Source organism: Gallinula chloropus (genome assembly GCF_964237585.1).
Source record: "Gallinula chloropus genome assembly, chromosome: 10".
Taxonomy (NCBI): Eukaryota; Metazoa; Chordata; class Aves; order Gruiformes; family Rallidae; genus Gallinula; species Gallinula chloropus.
This window is the reverse complement of record NC_140095.1, coordinates 15,519,166-15,542,988: the sequence shown is the minus strand read 5'-3', so window position 1 is coordinate 15,542,988 and position 23,823 is coordinate 15,519,166. Positions and strand designations below refer to the sequence as shown.

The window sequence follows — 23,823 nt, the reverse complement described above, 5'->3', positions numbered from 1 at the left end:
CAAGCAGCACCTCAGCCTTAAGGCAATCACGCAGAAGAGGTGCTTCAGATGAATTAGACTTTTGTCATAGCAATGGCTGCTAGGTTTTCAAAGCTGAGAAGGTCACTGCTCTCTGCCACGCAGAGAGTTCAGGAGGGATGTCAGGAAGCTCAGAAGGAAAAATAAAAAAGCACGAGGAACAAGAGAAGTTGCAGTGGAAAACTTACTCTACGGCACAGCTTGGCATGTCGCTTCTGTGCGGGTTCCCAAATTAAATCATTCCTCCTACTGTACTGTGAGAATATGGGGAGGGATCAGATTGTAAGCTATTCAGGGGACTGATTATTGGCATTTTAGCAGCAACTGTTTTTGTTCTTTTGCACATTCATAATAATACCTTTTACATGTTCTCTAAAAGACAAATCTCCCTGCTTCAGAACTGCTCTTCTGAAGATCTTTTGTTGGCACTAAGACGAATGCTAATGTGAACTATCTTATTTCTTCAGATGAAAGAGAAGCTGAGAACAATCCCCTCTGGAGGGAGGTGGCAAAAGGTGGGATCTGGGATGAGGAGTTTATGCGTCACTCCCCGCCCCCTGGCAAAGCCTGCCCATGCCTTCCTCACTGTTTGCCAGGTCCTCCTGCTATCATACCATGGAGCAGCTCCTCCCAGCCCAATAAACCTTCCCATCCCACTCCCTGCAGCACAGCAAGGATGCTGGGCACCAGCGGACAGGACCCTCTCTGTTCACAGGCAGTAACGCCTGGAAACAAAAGTGTTATGCCACAGACCAAATGCTCAGCATCACATCACAAACCACCCAGATCCCTGCTACTCTCCTCCTTTTGCCATCTATTTGTCCCTCTGTTCTTGGAGGGTCCAAACAAAGCCATAACACCTTTTTAATGCAGCGACCTATTTTCCTGCTGTGGGAATACACAGGAGACTGTGGATGGAGGCTCAACAGCACGGCCCAGACAACAAATCTGCTGGGTGATGCTTGCCTGTGTGCATGCATTGAGCTGCAAGAATGAGCAGAGAGGTATTGCTCAGTTACCAACAGCTTCCTTCAAATCAGTAGTAGTACTAACCAAGAGATGCTGGGCATCTGGATTTAAGGGCTAAATTCTCAGGTGTCTGGTAGGAAAACAGCACCAATAAAAGCTTTTTCCGGTGTGGGGACATTTGTAGTATCTCTCACTCCCGGTGAGTAGTAAGTACAGAGCTTTTGCAGCAGCTTCTTCCACAGTAGGGATGCTAAGGGATAAGATTGCCTTCCTTCTGCCTCTGAAAAACATAGAAGCCACATACATTTGAGCTATTCCCATCTTCCAGACATACATGTTAGTTCAGATGGCTTGAGTATGAACAAGTGGCTTAGAAACAACCAAGAACTGAGAGCTGGGAGCAAGTCCATGGAGACAGAAGCACAACCATGTAACTAAACCCAACCCAGCGTATGGAGGGTAAAGGGCCATCTGCTGTCATAACACTGCACACCACAGACTGCCTTGTGCAATAGTGAGAAAATAAAGCAAGAGAATTACCTAAATGATTCCAGTGCACCACATCTAGCTTGGTTTAGTGGTACTAGTAGACGACTTACTATTTCACTATTTCCTTTGCTCCCACAACATATATGTAAGTATATCCAACATCATGGCAGGCCTCTGAGAACTCAATGGTTCATCAGAGGGTAGAGATAGTGAGGTGAAAATCTGTGGTCCTTTCATCACTTTTTGGTAACAAGAAAGATGAAAGCCTTATGTTCTTATCCTGGCTGAGAAAATGTGGTATTAGGATAATAAAAATGAAATACTATCACAGACTGAGTTTTCAAAGATGTAGTACCAGAAGAAACTGATACATACATAACTTGGCAAGTCACCACTACCAAATGCTTAATACTAAAGGATGCAACAATGAAAGGGTCAAACTTGTAATAACATCATGCAATATCCTATTAAAACTATGTTATTCTGAATTCCAAAGCAGTGAAGGCAAAAAAGTACTGTATGTATCTTTTTAAAAGATAAGTAATCCAAATTACTTTTCAGACAGAAACAGAAACTCTCTAGGAATGAAATTCAGATCTCTAAAAAGTGTAGAAGAAAAGCATAACATTTTTTTCCTCATTCTGGGAGGAAGGAAAATAGAATTTAGTGCAAAACCCTGCAAATAATAAGTGTTTTGGTGAAGGGTTTGATGCACTGATGTCAGTGCCAAGATTCCTACTAAATTCCAGAGGGTAAGGATTTCACCTGCAGAAATCTCTTCACTTAACAGTACAGTCACTCTCAGCATCGTTGGTGTTGTCAGACACCTCTACAAGATTAACATCTTTATATCAGAAGATGCAGTCCATATGAATGAGGAAGGGAGGGAAATACTCAAAGCTCTTGGGCTGTGCAAGCAGTCTCAAAACAATTACTCGATTTCTAAAAAGAACAAGATGAATCAGGATGGAAAAGCACACAATTTTGTATTCGTGTGGGTGTGAGGGACAGGAAAAACATCCCGACCCTTCACTCCTTCCTCCATTAGGATGTAGTAAGATTAATTCTAACTCTAAACAATTTTAGCTGACTGATTACAGTTGCACTACCAAGCTGAAAGGCAGATCAGATTTCTTTCCCATGTTGGCCTTACCACTGCACCTAGACAGACCCTACAGGCATCATGAGAAGGCACTATAAACTGCACAGTCATTTTATTCTGAGACCAATTCTTAATTTAGAAAAAATGCAGAATAAAGTTTGTTCGTTTAAATCATTAATAAAAGAATCCTGAAATCATTAATAAAAGAATCCTGCCTGTTAGGGCACTGAGCTTTCTTAACGCTAATCCATCTTTACTGCTGTGTTATTACACTACTGTTTTCCGGTAATTAAAATGTAGCAGGTAGTTTACACACAAGAGGGAGTAATTGTATTGGAAATAACTGTTCATAACCAAACTTTAAAAGCTCATTTTTCTTATCAACTTTTAATAAAGAAGGCAAGATGATAATGATATTATAGCATTTGTGCCACCTACAGCAGCGTTTTGTCTCTCTAAATTGCTAACGCTTCACTCAGCGATGCTAAAACATACCCCTCCAGCTCTGAATGCAGCCTGCAGCAAAAAAAGGAAAAGTCTGACCAACTGCAGTGATTTGTTCCTGTTCTATTCAAATCATAAAATAGGGCTGAACCTCACACTAAATGACCCAACCTTTCCAAAATCCTGGCATGATCCTGGAAAAACAAGATGGGGTTTGCATATATTGTGGTTGGGGAGCACTCTGACCTCAGCCTGACCACACTGGGAAGGGCAGGAACCCCTTCCCCCAGCATCCTAAGGAAGATGGAATGATACGAGTCATTGCCTGCTCATTTCTACATTGCATCTCCTCAGAAGTGCACACAGAGATAGGACAAGCATTCTGCACAGCAGGAAGGTGTTACATTTGGCTCATGAAGGGCCTCCTGGACATCAAAGTCGCAGAATATTTTCCTTATAAAGATTATTCTGGAGGCTTTGCTTTGGAGGATTCTTAGAAGACAGTTCTCTGGGAATTTCAAGCAAACTGATTATGAAAAAAATATTATTTTTCCTTTTTTTTTTTGTTTACAGCCTAGTAGAACTTGCAGATACATAGGGCTACAGGATGCTGTATGCCAACAGCTTCTGCCTCAAAGAGCATACAATCCATAACACACAAACAGGCAACTGTGGATAGAAACAGAAGGGAAGGGCTAAGGAAAGCAAAGGGTCCTCAGTGGTTTGATGGGCAAGCAAGTAGGTAGACATTTGCCATTTAAATGCAGCCACAACAGGACAGTCCTGTCTCTCCTGTTTAGAGGTCGTCTTGCTACCTAAGAGGCTATAAAGGGGCACTAACGCCTTAGACTCCTAACGCTGTTAAAATATCAGGCATTGTATGCTACCCTTGTGGAAAGCGGTCAGAGCATTGTCCCGTTCCATTACTGAGCCTTCCGAGCCGTGTTCTGTTTAAAATAAGGATCCTGGCTTGCCGTGTTTATGGAAGCACATCTTTTGTTGCAATACTCCGAATCTAATACAAGAGGAAGCTTTTAAAATGTGGTTTAAGCTCAGCAGTAACAGCTAAAATGGAGATCCCCAGCACATCATGGTCACAGAGAATAAAAGATGCATGTGCTAATGTCCACAGTCATGGGCAATCCTACCACTAAAGAGCTACATCACTGGATGCAAATGCAGGTGGACCATAAAGAGGAAGGTCGTTAAGAGCTCTAGTTCCAGCCTTGTAATTAGATTGGCACGTAGGAACCCTTGCGGGGGCTGTGCTGGCCCCAGCTCAGCGCAGCTCGAGGTTGAGCCCTGCATCAAGCAGGCGTGACAGCAGGACGCAGCCCAAGTCTGCGCTGGGCCTGGAGACGGAGCAGCTGAGTCACACAGAGAGCCTGCGGGCATTAGGTTGTTTTTCTTCCCAAACCCAGTATGTGTAAACCACGTACTTCTACCAAGCTTGTCCAAGATCTGCATAGAGTTTCTTTTAACTACATATCATTGGAAAGTTGAGTGCTGGATGGTGGTCTCTACCTCATTAGGTTAGGCCACCTTCAGGGTAAATGCGGGTTTCAACCCAAATTGGTGGCTTTGGTCCAGATTCATTCTGTGGTTTGGCTCAAAAGAAAAATAAATCAAAGTAAGGTTTAGAGAGGTAGCAAACTTCAGAGAGGTTCCTGCAGTCCCAGAGCAGCGTAGTGCTGATGTAAATGAACTGGTTAAATGGACCTGGCTCTGGGAACCGGTTCTGGGACGGGCAGATGATATTTGAGGTCACCTCCAGGCCTATTTTTCATACAGCCTGTGCCAGTGTGATAAAACAAATCGAGGATCAAATACTAGATGAGAAGTGAATGCCTGCGTCGGAGGACAGACTAGATAGTGACCAGGCAGCCCCACATGAACATGACACTGTCTTGACAGCCCCATGTGAAAAGCAGTAGCCACACAAATTTGTTTAAGCCTTGAATGTTCAAATAAAAGCAAAATCTAGAATAAATTAGTGATGCATTCTTACTAAAACCCATGAATTGCAAGCTCATGGTTTGATTTTACAGGAGTTTTGTGCTGGAGCACGAGCCAGCGGGGTATGCAGAGGGACGAGGAAGGGAGTTCAGGACTTGATGTGGAAGGGGAGTGGATGGGTAAGGTGACAATGTGCATGAGAAGTGCATCCCATCCCCCAGAGCCTGTCTTGCTTCACCTTCTCCTCCCTTCTCCACTCCCCATTATCAGCATCTACAACATCCCCCAGTCTTCTTGAGCAGGTTTGCTGTGCACATTAAAATTCTGTGAGCGCGTGTCGCACTGCCTCAAAAAAGCACTCATTAAATGCTGGTATGTGCCAGTACTGTCCAGTGGAGTTGAACAGGTTCAAGGTCTGGGAGGAGAGCTCAAGGGTTGGAAAGACTGGAAATACTACATTTTCCACAAGACAGAACTACAAACTCCCCCCCCCCCCCCCCCTTTTTTTTTGTTGCACACGCACTCAAACCTGCCAAGCAGCAGCTATTGCTGAGCACTCAAATCACACCCCCGCCCCAGAAGGACTCTCAGCTCCTCTTATCGGAACAGGAACAAATTAAAGATTTTTCCATATTTGCATCTCCTCATTTGAGAATTTTCCTACATTTGTTATTTAGAGATAAAAGTCTGCCTCTAAAAATTCACTTAGCATAGTGGTTTTCTCAGCCTCGGGGAATGGTGCAGGAGGGATTGCAGAGCGGGATCCAGAGCAGCTGGCGAGGATGGAAGGAGCAGCAGGAGATCAGGAGATGAACGGGTGCATACCGGGGCAAGGATCACATTTTACATGCTCTGTTCTTACATTTACTTCCAATTGGAAGTGTCAGACGTGTACTCCGGCTAGTGTGGCCATGCCTATAACCATAAAGCATCTCCCACTGCAGGATTCAGAGCTATGTGGTCTCTGCCATCATCACCAAAAGCTGATCATTGCTACTAACATCAGAAGATATGAATTATCTAAAAAATATACAAATATAATTTGCCTTGGACTAATCCCCAGTGAGTCCCAAAAGGTAAATAACTATTTAACAAATCTGGCAAGGGCTAAAGATCAGCACATCCCCCAAGGGCAGTGTGCATCCTAGTGGGATGTTCTGTATCTCTCTAAAAAGTCAATGTATCTCCTAAGAGAGAATTTCGCGTGGTCTGTGGCTTCCTGACAAGGGGGAGCAAAGGGGCAGGTGCCAATCTTCTCTCTTTGGTGACCAGAGATAAAAACTAAGGGAATGGTATGAAGCTGCAACAGAAGAGCTTTAAACTGGATATTAGGAAGAGGTTCATTACTGAGAGGATGGTTGAACCAGCACTAAGCTTGACTGAATTCAAGAAGCGTCTGGATGATGCACTCAGTCCCATGCTCTGACTTGGCTGGCCTGTGTGAAGCCAGGAGTTGGACTCGATGGTCCTTACAGGCCCCTCCCAACCCAGGAGGTTCTATGATTCTGTGAGTCACCAGGCTTCCCAAGCATCTTGTGGGGAGTAGATTGACCACCAAATAGCAGGATGCATGGGACTGACATACCAGGGTGGTATTATTCTAAAGAAATAAAGTTGCATTCCTGAAAAGTGAGAATCTGAAATACAATTATTCAGGTCTTGGGCTGATGCCCACACCACTGTCTGTATGACCAGCACATCACCTACTCTTCCATCACCTCATAAATACCTACATTTCAACTACATTAATCTAAATCTACGAATCAGCACATAACATATCAAAATGGCATCAGCTTCCAAAGATTAAATAACTGCTCTGGTTAAGCATTAATTGCTCCAGTTTGGCTCACACTTCACCCACTCACAGGAGCTTTTTGTGGATTACTGCTTTATAATTGCTTGCTCCCTAAGCACACATGCATCGCAATCTTCTGCACACCTTGACAGCATCCTGGTTAGAGAAAATGAATGCTACACGTTCCCCTGACACAGCATTTTGTCCACTAGATACAGTAAGTCAGTGATTGTTTACTCAACTTCTCATGGCCCATTAATGACAATGTTGGACACAGCTGTTCAGGGCTTCACCAGACCAAAGCAGAGAAAGCAATGCCGAGAGACTTCAAACATGCTGTTCACATCAGAGCCTGGCTGGCAAAGTCTTTGGAAGCGGTCATGGGAATCAGCCTTACAGCTCTCTCATAGGGTAAATCCAGGATTAAAGCCCCAAACTTACTTTCTGCTGAAGACCCAAATAATCTTGAAACATCTCCGTATGACTAAAGTGGCAATGACTGCTTTGAAGAAGAGGCGACCAGTTATTTAATTTTCACTCTTCTTAACCAAATCATCTATTGAAAAATCAGACTTGCCATACAGAAAGGGTTGCTAGGCCTGGACATGGGGTATGCCTGGTTCTTTGTGCCCTGACTTTCAGTGAGTTTGAGCAGAAGAGGTGAAGTTCATCCTGTAAAAAGGCAATTCAAGGCCAAGGCACCCCTGAAGATCTCAGTTTGAATGGAGTTTGTGTGATTCACAGAGCACTCCATGCCCAGAAGGCACCATCTGCCCCAGTGCAATCTACCTCCCAGTACAGCTGCCCAGCATTTCTCTAGGGGCTTCTGGAAAGCTAACCCTGGCCAGGGGTATACACCAACCACAGTATAACGAGAAAAAAGATATGCTCCACCTAAATACCACAGCCAGAGCACCACTTATTTTTTTCCATGAAGCTTCTGGAACCACATCATTATGGAACAGAATGAACTTTCTCTAAGAAAAAGGCAAATCAAGTTTCTTGATTTCCCAGTCATGGAGAAAAGCAGAAAAAGCATACAAGAAAGGCTCAATCCAATTCCCACACCCAAGCTAAAAATAACTTGGTTCATTAATTTCAGAACACTTTATAACTGAATATTTGGTGGAGAGGGTTATATGTTGTTTACGTATATATGTCCATGCGTGTGTGTGTATCAGGTAGGAAGAGGAAAGCGGTTTGTGATGCTGAGCTGATTCCTCTGGTTGGCAATGCTGCAGACATCCCCCAGACCCTTTCTCCAGCAGAAAAAGGGATCATTGGGTAAATTTGTTCCTCTCTGTAACATGGCTATCCACGGCAACTAAAACACCCCATTATCAAAGCCATATCTGAATTCACTCTCAAAGGAAAGACCATCACCCTCCCTCATCTTCCCCATCTTCCCCAGACCTTTCAAGGTAACCCCTACTTACAATTGTGAAGTTCATAACCTTCAGAATCCAGATGGTCATAGCAAGGTTCACCAGGATTAAAATCATTAGAAGCAGCACAAAGAAATAGAGGCATCTCTTCCTCCAGCCATAAATCCCCACTTTGTATACCTGGGGTCCTTCCGAGGTCTGCATGGTGCTCCGGTGCGGGTACTGTTCCTGAGGCATCTGAAACGACCACAAAGAAATAACTGCATGTGTTAAACGGTAAGAGAAAGATGAGGATAAAAACTGCTGGTGTCTGTGCCTCTTAGAGGGAATTGGGTTTTTCTTTTTCAGAGTTTGCCAGCTGGGCAGCGTCTCTTTTGATATCTTGGTTCAGCATTATTTTTCTTTCTGTTTACTGCACGCAGTAACATACCAAAAGAGAATTTCATGTGTTAAATGTGTATATATACACTTATAAATACACATAAGCACACTGTCTAAAGGTATCCTATGGAGATCCCTCTCAAGTGACTCTGCTCGCCGCCCCAGGTTTTGCAAGGCAGGCACTCCAGGGCCTCTAAGGATCCTGAGGGGAAAATTTTGCATGCGTTTGGTAAAAGCAGTTGAGTTCAGCAGTTTGTTTTGAAGATGCAATAATATTTCTCAGAGGCTTTAATTTAAAAAAAAAAAAAAAAAATAGAATCATTCCTTTCAGCCAGAGAAAAAAAGGTGAAGGGGAAATGTTTGTCTTTTCCTCCTCCCAGCCCCAAATCTCCCTCAACCAAGAAAACCTGAAGCACAAGGTTCTTCAGATGCCACATCCTGGACATATTAACCCCAAACATCTATGCTGGTTTAACAGCCACTGCACAATGGTTGTGTATGATCTGAAGGGTCTCTTCCAGCTCAGGTGATTCTATGATTCCATGAGCTGGCAGTGTGCACTAGCAGCTCAGAAGGCCAACCGTGTCCTGGGCTGCATCAAGAACAGTGTAGCCAGTAGGTCAAAGGAGGTGATTCAGCCCCTATACTCTGCTCTCGTGAGATGCCACATGGAATACCAAGTCCAGCTCTGGGATCCCCAGGACAAGAAAGGCATAGAGCTGTTGGAGCGAGTCCAGAGGAGGCCACAAGGATGATCAGGGGCTGGAGCACCTCTCCTATGACAGACTGCAAGAGGGGCTTGTTCAGCCTGGAGAAGAGACGGCTCTAGGGAGACCTGATTACGACATACCAATACTTAAAGGGTTCCTACAGGAAAGTGGGAGAAGGGCTGTTCACCAGGGAGTGCAGTGACAGGATAAAGGGCAATGGCTTCAAGCTGAAAGAGGGTAGGTTTAGAGTAGATGTTAGAACAAATTCCTCACTGTGAGCATGGTGAAGCACTGGCACAGGCCACCCAGAGAGGCTGTGGGAGCCTCATCCCTGCAAGTGTTTAAGGCCAGGTTGAATGAAACTTCGGGCAACCTGGTCTACTGAGGGTGTCCCTGCCCATGGCAAGGGGTTGGAACTAGATGATCTTCAAGGTCACTTCCAACCCAAAACATTCAGTGATTTTATGAATGGCTAGGTGTGCACCTGGTTGTGATGGTGGGGTATTTCCTGCTGCACAAATCAAAGTATTCACATTCTTGCCCTTCACGTTTGGGGGAGAGGAAAGCCACTTTCACATCCCCCAGGAACAGTTTCTTGTGTTTTCAGACTCCTTTGATGCACAGACTAAGGATATCAAGTCATCTCTAACAGCACAGTTTGCTGAATATTTTGCATTTTAGACTAGACAGATAAGAAGCCACCAGACACATTCCTGTACTACTGATTCTACACCACGGGCTTCTTCCTCAGGGTATCTGGCATCAATGTTTGTTTTCAGTGAATTACAAAATTCACATACCAGGAGGATACAACACAAGTTCCTCTCTGTGGGAGTGTGATCCACAAGGGCAGAATGAGACAATGGTAGAAATTAGACACTCACTGATAACAGCTTGTTTTCGCTTACCATTAGTTTCCTGGTTTCCCCCCCTACTTTGTTGCTAATATTTTCATATTCCAGCAGCCTGAAGTCTGAAGGAAGTTGAGTTTCTTTGTGGCATAACTTTTATGCCAGTTGCATTGCACTGGGTGTGAAGTTAACACTTGGCGTTTGCTGTGCCAATGCTGAAGCCCACACATTAGAGGCAAGGGCTGCCCAAAGAACCACTTACTTTTTTTTTTTAACCTCTCTTTTCTTTAACCTTTTTTAACCTTGCTCCAAAAGTCACTAAGACCTGTGTTTTCTAACACTGGTTGCTATTGTCACCTGCAGTGTAGGGGACCAGCCACCTCTCCCCTTCTCCATGAGCCCTTACCCAGGCTGAAATGTGGTCTCAGGTGCTGAATAAATCCATCTAGGCACTAAATTCTTTTCAGATCAGAGATACTGATACTTGTCCCAGTCTAGACCTATCAAGCAAAACCAACTTAGTGGCACATTCTTAGCTCAGGAAGACTGGGGTGCTTGCACCCCAGCGCTCATCCCAAAAGTGATGCTCCTCCACAGTGTGGAGGTGCCCCTCTGCCTCCTTCTCTAATGTCGGCAGCCATGTTCACTTCACCCTGACACACTGAAAATTCATGACAGCAGCTGAAAACTGTAAGATTAAAAAAAACAGTAACAAACTCCTATCATTTTCCTCTCAGGCTCCTGAGCTACTCCATCTTCAAACTTCTTTTCCCCTTATATGCCTGAAGGCTGCAGTCTGCCAATGAGAAAAAGTAGGTCAAACTTGTGCAACAGTGGGGTGCTGCAAAGGACACCCACAAGAGGAGACCCTGGGCACCACCGCTGCCCATCTGCAGGCACCTGGCAGGCTGAGCTCCCTCCTTCTGAACGAAGGTGCTGCCTGCGCTTGCAGAAGTAAAACCAGAACAAGGCGAGCTGCAGCCAGCCTGCCCACGCCTCCAAGCACGCCTGCTTCTCCCCGGCTTTCTCCACTGGTCTAAAAAAGGGATCCTGCATCTCCCCACAAAGCAACCTCAGGCTACTCCAGCCCCAGCTAATGCTGTGAAGACCTGCAATGTCAATCACCACAGTCATATCATGTTGGGAAGAGCCAACAGCTCATGGCAAAGGAACCTGTTAATACGGGTTGGCTCAGCCAGTTTAGCCAGCGTGCTTTAGAAGCGCATCCCTGAAGAGAGGTATGTCTGTATTAAAAGAGTAGTTTTCCACAGTGTAAGTAGGCTCTTCTGCTACCCAGACCAGCTGGAGTATCTATCTGCATACTGGAAATCCACCCAAGCTTTCACCAAGGGGGAGCAATGCAAGTTGCTCACAACAGATCCAACTCCATTTGCTCACAGATGCCAAGTCAGCAGCTGTGCAGGGCTTTGCAGCGCTGAGCTCATCAGAGAAAGGAGCTGGGTCACCAACAAATATACGCTCTTGGAGAGAAACAGGAGTTTAACACTGCTCCAACCACTCCGATCTGTGCAAAGGGAAAACTTAAACAACAATAAATTACAGAGTTTCCACTACCTGGGGGAAATTATAACCACAACTACTGTACAGTCAAGGATTTTATTGCCTAATATTTTAACAGGAGAGCACATATTAAATGCAGCCTCTCCCTTGGAGAAAATGAATAAATTGCATCACTAACCCTCTCAAATCATGGAAGAAATTTGACCAATAAGGAAAAATATGAAATACCCAGCTCTAAATATCTTTTCATTGCAAAAAAATGGTTTATTCCCTTTATCTCTTTTCTTGTGTATTCTATTTTCCCTTTCTTTTCTTCACTTGCAATCTCTAGAATGGAGAAAATGGCATATCCAGCTGGGGCACAACTTTGTGGACATCAAAAGAATTTATAGGAACAGAACGTAACCACAAAGAGCAACTTGTGTCCACGCTGCAGCCTGATTTTGAGCATTTCTCCAGTTCTGATAAAATATTTAGCTCACAGCTGCCCTACCAGAGATAGAGCAACTAAAGTACAACCCCACACATGATGAGGATGGCTTAGTAATACAGCATAAATTTATTACAAGAAAATAACATGGGAATCACAGATAGTATGTTCTTTCTACGTTCTTTTTATACAAGCTCTTACACAGCTACGCTTACAGCTATATACAATTCCTAGGCAGCTTTCCCCCCCTGAATTGTGAATAACAAAAGAAAATGCTTGTTGTCTGCAGCTCTCCAGGAAGAGAAGACAAGAATGATGGACAGAAAGTGCTGAGGTGTGTTAAACAAACGAGTAGAATAAGAAGGCCTGCAAGGCAACTACACGAGGAACAAGCTATATCCGCTATCAATAATCTGCTCTGTGTGGGAGGGAAAAGTATGCTAGTCATAATTTACATGTTGGCAACTTCTCCTGACTCAAACGTTAAAAAGAAGTAAGGCACCAGGAAAAAAAGCATTACTGTGAAAGGACATCAGTGGTTGCATTTCCAAGGTACACTCCCATCCCGTTTCGATTACTGAGCTCAGGGGAAAGGCTGCTAGTTGCTTAATAGAATATTCTTCTTCAGGAAAACATTAGGAGCAACCATCTAATTTCATAATAGTGGTGAAAAACTAACACTGAGACAGACAGAGAAATTGGAAAGAGAAGCACACCTCCCAAAAGCCAAATCTGGAAGTGTTTGCCTGCCATGAGAAGAGCCTGAGGACACACATGCTCAACACTGGACCACCATTAGCACATGTACAATCCCACTTATGATACAAAAAATGCAGCATGCCAAATCTTCACAGTTTAGCCACGGACAACATTACCATGACTACAAAAGTATAGCCTAGAACCTGGGTAATTCTCCAAGGAATTCTTGTTGCTGAAAAAAAATGGGTAATAAGTTTTTGCACAAGAGCTACACGATGAGTTCTTATATATGAACACTGTAAACAGGGTCTGATACAAACCCCAGTCCATTCAGCAAAGCTATTCATCCTTGTGCTTCAGCATACCTTAGAGATACAGTCCAGAGTGAGAAAGATTTATTTGGCTTTTTTTAACACCACTGGGAGAGTCACATCATTGTGTCCTCTGGTCTGCACAGGCTGCTTGTCGAGCACTTCTGGCCAAGAAGCTTCAGCACTTTCCTTCAGTAAAGCTGAAACCAGGCTCAGCTAAAACCAGGCTTGGCTGAAAGGTTTTGCAAACCTGAACTGGCACTGAGCTTCCAAAAATTACATCAGTCCCCACTAGTTATGCCGAATTCTTATTGCGTGCCCCTCTCTCTTTACTACACCCATCTGCCCTGGCAGAAAGCTTCTCACTCAGAGCATACAACCCAGGTTAACGATTCATCAGGTAGAAGAAGTGTTTTATGTGCACAAGGATGGATAAACCATTTTCCCTAGCTAGCTCTGGAGCTGTAACTTCCCCTGGCCATGCCAGCTTTTCAGGCTCAATGAGGGCAATGAAGAGGGTGAGGCATAACAAGAATCAATAACGTTTCTGTGCCACGGGGGTTTCTTTGATCAGCGTTTAAATGATCTATGTTTAGTAACAGAACAATTATAAGCTGAAAGGGGATGCAATCTGGGCAGGCAGCTTCTCTTTTACGAGTCCTCTTGAAATGTGCTCCTGAAAACGCCCTAGAGCTTGTGGAAAGAGCTCACTGCAGCACAGACCCATAGCCTACAATTCCCCTCGCAGCGTTTCTCCTCCCTGCCTGCGTGCATATAACTGAGGTGCAACAACCTCATTGGCAAACCGAAGAGCATCCGACCTCAGGCTAACCTGTAGCATGGTGATGGGAACACGCTCCTGGAGATGAGACAGACAGGTTCAAATTCCCTTGAGCCTTGGACCTACATCTCCCACATCTGACTTCTCTTTGTGTCTGTATCACCGACAGTCCTCTTTCTCTTTTTTTGGTTTTGTTTTGGTTTTTTTAAACAGAAACCTTTTCTTTTGGGCTGAAATGAGAAAAGAAAAAACCCTAAAACACCTTCAGAGGTGCTCTCTGCTGTATCACTGGAAGGTGATGTACTCTTACTCACTAGCTGTGAATGCTCTGCAGATCCATCCTCTTTAATTTCTCTGTCTTTTAAGTGCACACTATCCACCACGTTCAAAAGAACAGACATTTCTGAAGCATGACTGAGAACAAAATTTGGCATGAAGACGACTGTTTTGAGCCATCTATCAATAAGACTTTTTGCCTCTCTATTGCACATAAAACTCTCTCAAGCCTGACACCCTCAGGCCCGTTAATCCACTAGCATCGTGACCCAAAATTGATTTATGGCCCTACACATGGGTCAGACCACAGCCTGGGTCTCCATGAAAGGATCTGGTTTGGGAAAATGACTTTCATTTGCATCTTGGCCAGCAAGGGCTCAGCACTGGGGAGCAGCCTGAAGGATAGAATACTTGCTGGGATTCTTAAATCTCACAGCATTTTCTCCATACCATCTAAACCACAAACTCAGGCTCTTTACCTCAGTGGTTGGGCCAGCACTTCCTCTGCCACCGCCACAGGTGTCCCCAAAACTGAAATCTTCCCTCTCCACTTGTGTCTCTGCTTCTGTCAACAGTTCCTATCCCTCCGCATGGGGAACAGCTCTCCCATTAGTTGGGAAGACCATCATCACTTATTTTATATATGCCCACTTCTCAGGTATCACCACAACATAATGCACAGCCTGAGAGACAAAAAGTGTAAGGAAACATCCTAAAGAGTATTTCCTTCTTTTCTGACTAGTTTCTATCAGCAGGGTACATCTCATCTAGGGTTCTGCAAATACCTCACCTGACTCTGGCAAACAGAAGCACATCAACAAGGTTTCTTGGTGTGCACAGTCCATCCACACATGCTCTGTCCTGTCCACTAGGAAATAGGTCTTTTCCCAGTCCCACCTCTTATATCTTGAGGAAGTTGGACTCAGCACAGGCAGCTGGGGAGACCTTGGGGATTCATCTCCCGGTAAGCATCTCTAATCCAGATCCCTCAATGCTCCAGGGTACTCCCTACTTCTAATGTCTTGAGAGCTCATGTCATTTCCCCAGTTGCTAGAGCTGACAGCATTTTGACAATAAATATGAGTGAGGATAAGGGCACTGCAAAGGCCTCAGCTTATAAACCAGTATCTCCGAGCAGATGGATTGAATGAAAAGCTGAACAGGGGACTTCTGGTCTGCTCTGTCGCTACTCGGCATTCAAGGAGCACTTGCAGTAAAACTCTAAACACATTTCAGTTTGCCAGAATAAAACAAAGTAACAGGCAGCTCCATCACTGAATAGCATCTCCTAAACTAAAAGTGCTATTTTATTAAGATGCTGCTAGAGTCTGTGAGCAATGTGTTGTTAGTATTGCTTCTCTTCTCCGAGAAGGAGAAACGTCTGTTTTCTTATTTATGAGTGTTTCCACTAACTTTTAGACTTTTTTCTTGATAGCTACCTTGTCTCAATGTTTTTCTTTTTCAGAATTAAGGACAAAATTGAAAGGAAAGTCAACAAAGAAGAAAAGGTTTTTGCAGTGAGCTCTCTTACGTATCAAACTAGTCAACAAAGAACGACTTTCACAAAATGCCCCAAAATTTGTGCGATACATTCACGCTGCATGCAAACATCATACCGGCTTTGCTGCATTCACACACTGGTTCCTTTGCACCACTCAGATGATGTGAAGTGATCATAAGCCCATGTCCATCTGTGCCAAGTTTATAAACGCTCTTTCCCACTGGAATATCTCAAAGCAGGATGAACAAATATGAGAACTGCACTAAAATAGCCAGCAGCAGGTGTGACTGCAGGAGGCTGTGGGAACAGCAAGAGGGAGATCATCAACTGAGCTCGAATCAGAATGCAAGCTACAGGAGGTGATACTTCGCAGACTTCTGCCCCAACACACTCTCACCACTCAGTACCACGAAGAGAGATAACGGCTTGTGGGAATGTGCAAAGCAGGATCGTAATATGGATTTATACGGCTGGAATCCAACCGACATGGCACAAGTTGAGAACTGTGGGTTTGAGCATGTGCCAGAATCCAGAGTGCAGTCTCTGCAGTGATCCTGCTCTCACAAGTCAGAACTTGTGCCGCTGCATCCTCCCTCTACCATCTTCCCTCCATACAACATACTCACTGTGCTCACCCACTTGTTCATTTGCACAGACACACTTGCTTTCCAGTTTGCTCTTGGGAAAGACCAGGACAAGAAATATATGCATTAGGGTGTGCCGATGGCTCTCTTACCCGTGTGCCTGCAAGATTAGGACACCCTCCAATTTCACTTTGGATGCATAACATATTCTGCCTGCACATGCCCACATTCTTGTGTGCACCCTTTGGTCACAATAACCCCAGGCAGTGTTAGAGCCTTGGGGCAGAGTGCCTGGAGAGCTCCCTGGAGGAGAAGGGCCTGGGGGTGTTAGTGGACAGCCAGCTGAACATGAGCCAGCAGTGTGTCCAGGTGGCCAAGAAGCCCAACAGCATCTTGGCTGTAACAGGAATGGTGTTACCAGCAGCAGTAGGGAAGTGATAGTTCCATTATACTCAGCTCTGGTGAGACCACATCTTGAGTACTGTGTCCAGTTTTGGGCCCCTCACTACAGGAAGGATGTTGAGATGCTGGTGGGCATCCAAAGAAGGATGACGAAGCTGGTGAAGGGTCTGAAACACAAGTCCTATGAAGAGCGGCTGAGGGAGCTGAGGCTTTTTAGTCTTGAGAAAAGGAGGCTGAGGGGAGACCTTATTGCTCTTTACAACTACCTGCAAGGTGGTTGCAGAGATGTCAGGGTTGGTCTCTTCTCTCGAGTGACAAGCAATAGGATGAGAGGGAATGGCTTCAAACTGTACCAGGGGAGACTGAGGTTAGAGATCAGGAAGAATTTCTTTACTGAAAGGGTTGCCTGGCATTGGAACAGGCTGCCCAGGGAGGTGGGATTTAAAAGGCATGTGGATGATGTGCTTGAGGACACAGTCTAGAGGTGGACTAGGCAGGATTAGGCTATGGTTGGACCTGATGATCTAAAGGGTCTCTTCCAATCTAGGCAATTATATGATTCTTCAGTTATTTTGGATAAAAAGCGAGCTTGAATACTCAGTCTGGGTGGAGCTGCAGAAAGGTCACCTCTGGCAGGGGGAGGCTTAGGAGCAGTTGCCAGTCAGGGAGGGAATGGCAGCTGCCTTTATCAAACCCAGCCCAGGGTGTTGCAAAGAGGCTCCACTGCTCTGCCCAGATTCACACCCCTGCAGCGATGTCTCCCACTGCAGTGGGTACAGCAAACAGCCCAGTTGGGCGCTTGAGATACCCCATGATACAGACTGATCCCATACCTGAGGGAAAACCTGTCCTGCTCATCTCATCCTGATGTGAGGCAGGATCACCCCATAGCCAGCTACAGCAACAGCTCTGGCTGCTCTTGCCAGGACGGACGGACTCCTGTCTCTCTGTCTCTCTTTGTCTCTTCAATGCTGATTGTCACATCTGGGAGATCGTATGCAGAAACTTCAGTTTTGTTTTTTCTTTCTTTTGTTCTTTTTTTTTTTAAAGTAAGTTTACAACTCGCAGTGAAGAAGGTAATAAGCTGACTGGGTGCCTAAATTAACAGCTGCTGAGATAGAGCAATAGAGGTGCAAGTCTGCAGGGTAAGATGGCAGCCTATGAAGGCTCAAGCAGTCCAGATCATGTGAGACCTTCATTTAGCACAGCATTTTCACTGCAGGTGTATTTTCTGCAAAGCAAATTTGGAACTTAGCAAGACTTTTCATTTTCATCATGTCTCCCTCTTCCACAGCTCATCTCTGTCCTTCCTCTCATTCCCTTCACCCCCCCTCAACCTCCGGGAAGCCACAGTACACCCATGGCTCTTGGAAGATGCCTCACCCAAACCAGTAATATCCTTACTTGGCCCGAACTAACCCAGTCCAACTGACCATCACTTCCACAGGAAAAAAACAGATACGATGGCAAGGAGAAACTGCTCACAACCAACTTTGTTTTCTCCCTCCCATCACACAGTATGTGCTTGCACTGACCCAGATAATATTTCCATTGAAGATCCAAATCCGTTGAATTCTACCGTGTCCAGGTGGTGTTTGCTGCCTGCCTGAACCTCCAGTCACCCCTTGGAGTTGCCTTATGTACACGCTTCACCAGATTTACCAGGAGAAAGCTCTGTCCCCGAGCCATACTGGTTCCAGTGCACTTTGGTGGCCAAGTACCCCTTGTGACGGAGGTTGCTGGATGGCCAAGGTGAATGCCAGTTTGAGCCCTGTATGTGCAGTCCCACAGGATGCAGGCAAACCTAACTTGTAGGTTTGCTCCTATGAACTCAGCCAGAAAAGCGCTTAGCCCTGTCCCACTGTATAATTTAATATCCTTAATTCATTCCTTGTGGAAAGAAAAAAAACCCAACGCAACAAACACCACTGCCATAAAACACAGCTAAAAAGCGTTTTCAACACATCACATAACATTGCTGTGAAAATCCCAGGAAAAGGCACTGGCAGAGACAAGGAAGTTTCTGAAGCTACGCAAGGCGGGCTCCTCTTGACATCCCCATCCCTTGACGAACGCGCCGTACCCTAGCTCCCCACCACAAGCCTGCCATATAAGGTGCAGTCATCTCTGCAAAAGGGAAGAGCAGTTTTTAGTGCTGAAACTAAAAGGATGAGATAGCTTTGCCTAAATCTGGCAGGCTCCTAAAGAGAGAGGGAGATTTTTATCATAAATGTTTCCTAAGTTACTTGGGGAGAGAAAGGCAAATCAGAAGAGAAGTTACAGCCAGAACAGCCCCTAAATGAATGTTTGTCCTTCTAATCTGCTCTATGTGGTTTCCGACTGTGCTGTCTGTTGCAGTTTGCTTGTGCTTTATAAAATACAGAAGAAGATATGCTGAGAAATCACAATCATTATTACTGAATTACTGCCTCTCTTCGCATGCTAGCTGTACCAGGAATTGCCAAACCACCCCCAGACAGGCACGTTTTCAATCCATTAAACTGTACTACAACATACATTTATTTACATTTATTGCAACTGAGTCAGATTTTTCATCCAAATCTGTAACACATGGATGGTGCCAACCTTTTGGTAGCCTCAGGTTATGCACATACTTATTCCCCAAAATGAAAAAGTTGGTGTTTATTTGGTTACAGCATTCACGCAGCCAGAGATGCAGCGCACGAGTTGCTTTGCCTGCAGAATTACTACCAAAGCAAAGTTCACCAGAAACCACCACCCAGCCTCAAACTACTCCCATCCCTTCGCAAATATGCCACAACTTCTCATTCTCGACTTTTCCCCTCTCAACAACAGTCTGAAAGCAAGAAGCCTCTTTGCACAAGCACAAAAGAACAGCAAATCACCCCGGCCGCAGCGGGAAGGAGCAGCGCAGCTCTTACCTCTCCCTCGGCGGGCAGATGAAAACCCCGAGGGGTGCCGCAGGCTTGGGGGGGAAGATGCAGAGCGGCTTTCAGAGCAGCACGAGGCCTGGCCTGTGCTCATGAGCTGCCCCTGTCAGATTTTCCAACAGCAGAATTGCAGCCAAGTCCCTGCCCATGCCTGAAGAATTTCCTGAACAGCATTCCCGTTCTTTTTCTAACTGCTTTGAAACCGCACTGTCTGTACTTCAATAAGGCTTTGTCAGGCCAAGTTACAGCTACTGGGCTGGCTCCAGACAGCAATTGAAAACACATGTGTTTTGCATTAAAAGCCCCCTTCTCTGCACACACACCGAGACGCAGACACCCCCGTCCGCACTCAGCCTGCATGCCTTGCCTCTGCAGCTCCACAGCCAGCCATCTCGGCTAAAAAGAATAAAAGGATTATGTTGGTGGGGATTTTATTCGGGAAGAGAAGAAATGGGGTGGGAGGCATCCCATTCCCACAGATAACACCTCGACCTGCCTTGCAATGTTTTGCTAGTATCAGCAGGTCACAGGAGCCCCGGCTAACAATCAGCTCTGCCAAACCCCAACAAGCGAGGAAGCACGGGAATTAAAATTTCAGTTCACCACTACTCTCCTCTTACCTTTGCCTCTGTCTTTTCTAAAAACTGTGAGAAAAGAAAGCATATTTTTAGCATCTCCAGACACAGTTCAGCACATCAGAACTGTATCCTAATCTTGACACATACCCCTGTATCTGCTTATACTAAAAATAATGCAACTATTTTTGAGTACTTTCATCCCTCTCTGTGTTCCAGCTGTCCTAACCCTTAAAAGATATTTTAAGCACCTAGCATCTCCTTTTAAACAGCATTAACGCTGCTCCAGTGTTGGCTTAAGGAAAAGAAATAGAAGATATAACATTATACCTTTAATCAGAACGGGTCCCAGTTCTTAATATCTGTAATCATTTCCAGACAGCACCATGGGTCAAGGCAGCGAACGTGGGCTCTGCAGCTCGAGATGCCCTGTGCCTGGCATGTGCCCGTGAAGCTGAGCCGGAGTAGATGTGGAAATGCACATGGATGTCCCCCTTATTCCACCACGGCTAAGTCCCACCAAAGATGAAACACAACAGCAGAGTTGTCAAGGTAACAATATAGAAAAGAGACAGTTTAAAGAGAGAGAGTTATATTTTTCCCTCTTAATGTTCTCTTTCAAAACCATGCACTCCACTTCCATCGGGTGATTCTGTTCTGTGATTTACAAAGGTGTGGTGTCCAGTTGAAGTGTTTACAAGAGACAAATACAGCTGGGGATTGGAAATAATTGAGAACCTTATGTATGGGCTGCTCCAGAGCTGGCTGAAGGCGGTAGGAAGCCTGTTGCCCTCCACAGGCTGTGGATTAGATCCATAGCAAGGACTCATTTATCCACAGGAAGGCAAGATCTGCCTTTCACGCACTGGCAATAAGATCTCTACACAACCCACATGGGTTGCCTGTAGGGAAGGACCACAGTACTACATCCATCCATCCATCCATCCATCCATCCATCCATCCATCCATCCATCCATCCATCCATCCTGTTTGAAGAGCTGCTGTCATAACACCATGTGTGGCTTTCACCTGCACCCTGCTCTGCTACCAGAATGCCCTTTTCATAACTGCTGCTGAGTGCCACACGTCAGTCAACAATATTGCCCAGGCATCCAGGCAATACTCATAGGCCAGTCAACCTGGAGCACAGACTCCAGTGGGGATGTGTGCGGAATAAACTGCTATTTTGCAGAAGAGGATATAAAACCACACACACATTCTGCCTGGGTTTTCATGACTATAAGCCAAGCGAATGGCGTGCACACAAGCCACACACATACGACCACTGGTGATGGCATTTCAGATTTATTTGCACAGCTTGTGAGGAGCCAATTTGTGCCAGAACAGAAACCACAGACTTTTGAATCACTAATCAGGGGAGCTATCGATGCAGCTACAAGACAGCTTCCTGAACCGGCTACAACAGCAATGACAACACCCTGGGTTGGCAACCGGCAATGGCTGAAACCAGCGGCGCCTAGAATCTTTGGAATCTCAGTCTAATCAAACCAAAACAGAACAATATGAACCGCAGATTCACATACTTAGATTTTCAGTTGTACAAGATAATCAGGCATCTGCAGAGCTGCTTGCAAGATGATAGCAGTCCTCGTCCCCTGTCTTAAATTTCCCCATGATCTTTTTTCAGCAAACCAGCTACGTGTGTATGGTGAGAGGCAGTAACTTCAGTGGGTCAACATGTGTTTTGAGTTAAGCACACGCTCCATGAGCCAGGACTTGGTATGGGAGCCTGGCTCTGGTAGGACCAATAGTCAAATCACCGAGTGGCAGTCACTTTGAAGTGACTCAGTTCTTTACACAAATACAGTAAATCAGTGGCTTTCAGTTTTCCTGTCTGTGTGTGGACCCCTAAGCATTTGCCACACATGGTGCGCACCCCTGTAAGGATTTCACAGTTCTACATACCCTACACAAAACTCTCTTTCCGTCATTTTTCACAGCTCCCTTGGGAATAGTCCACAGGCCTCCCATACATCCGTGGACCACAGGCTGGAAACTACTGCTGGAGATAACTTAATCCCTTATTAAAAATGTAAATGATCCCCTCTATTTATGCGCCATACTTTCTATCTTCAGAATATTTATGCGAGCTTGCAGCGCACTGGCAGGTAGAGGCATCGGGAGGTGACAGCATTAATACTGCATTTTTTCCATTGGCATAATTAGTAGGCCAAGTCTATAAATATTTACATTAAATCTGTCAGGCATCACACCAACCTCACTGATAACTTAAGGGTGTCTTACTGTAAACTGCATTAATGCCTAACTATTTTGTCATCAAGTAACACATAAAATGCTCCTTCAAGCTAAGCCACTTTGACTAGGTTGTTTTTATCTCTCTCTCGTTTGGGTGCAGGATTTAAAGGTGCTTCAAGCATCAGGACTGTGACTCAGGGACTGCTCTATTTTTCTGTTATTGACCTATCATTTGTATTAGTGCCAGTGCTACCAAAAATATATGAACCTTGCAAGCGTAAAACTTAAGTTGATGTTGACATAACTATCTGCGTAACTGCTAATATTTCTCAGTACTGGCAGGGTTATGAGGATTAAAAAAGCCTACCAAAGCTCTTTGGGAAGACAAAATCAAATTACCCCCCTCAAAGCTCCAGTATCTTTGCACCTGGAGACTGCAACATGTAGGGACCTCCATATTGTGCATGAGATCCACTTCACCTGGATCCATGAATTTCTACACCAGGAAATACAGGAGATCTATGAAAGGTAGGAAGGAAGTTTCTTCTCCACTGTTTATACCCGTCTTGCATTTTGGCATCTAGCAGTTTCTAGAAGCCACCAAAAAGGAGTCAGTATTTACTGTTGACTTAGCAATATTCATAATTAATTCTGTTTAACTGATACAAAATGAAACTCAGGATTTTCATGCTGTGCAGATTTCCAGGGACTCTCTCAAACATTCCCAAAACCTTCTTAAGAAAATCAGGGCAAAACAAATATGTAGACAGAATCAGCGGGCAAATGCAGGTGCATTTGCACCTGGAATGGAGGAAGAAGTAAAAATAAAAACTTTAATATCTGAATGAGATAATTAAGCAATCCCTTGTTTAAGCTTTACCTCCAAATGGCTTTTTTTTTTTTAATTCATTAAATCTCTTGAAATACCACAACAGAATAAATATAAATGTTGAACTATTTTTAAACTCTCAATTGAAAGAAATCATCTGCCTGATCGCTGTTATTTTAAAACACCCTCAGCATTGGACTCTTGTGATAGATCCCTTCTATATGCTTGTGTAAAGGGAGAAGCCAAGACTCATTTGTGCTCCATCTCCTCAAATGCACAATTAAGGTAGTGGGTGGATTAGAAACTTAACTGGCTTGGGTCAGGAACAGCAAGCCAGGACAAGGCAGCTACTCGCATTCCTGACAGCTTCACCCAGCCCTGAGCATCCAGAGAAGCCAATGCAATGAAACATGAAGAAGAGGAGGGGGTTTCCCAAATTTGTTTAGCTAATGACAGTAGCTGTAGGTGAGGAATGCTTCGCCAGAGAGAGAAAACGTGTCTGTGTGTGCGTGTGCCTGATTTGGTGGTAGGGAGCAAAATCCTATTTAAGTGCTGCAGCAGGGAATGAATGAAGACACACAGGTCAGCAGGTAATCACACACAGGGCTGAGATGGGCTTGTTGGACAAGTGGAAAGGAAATGGGAGAAAATGAAAAAGCACTCGTGTGTGTGTGTGTGTGTGTGT

General features: G+C 44.8%; 1 protein-coding gene across 1 annotated transcript in view; it reads right to left on the bottom strand.

Annotated features, from left to right (window-relative positions):
* SGCD (sarcoglycan delta) overlaps positions 1-8,395 on the bottom strand; it is a gene marked incomplete at both ends in the record, with an annotated part of 129,401 nt that extends 121,006 nt beyond the window's left edge. The window contains one exon of the mRNA XM_084268775.1: positions 8,210-8,395. Within this exon, the coding sequence (XP_084124901.1) occupies positions 8,210-8,395 (186 nt within the window). The remainder of the gene's footprint in view (positions 1-8,209) is intronic.
* Positions 8,396-23,823: the final 15,428 nt, after the last annotated feature.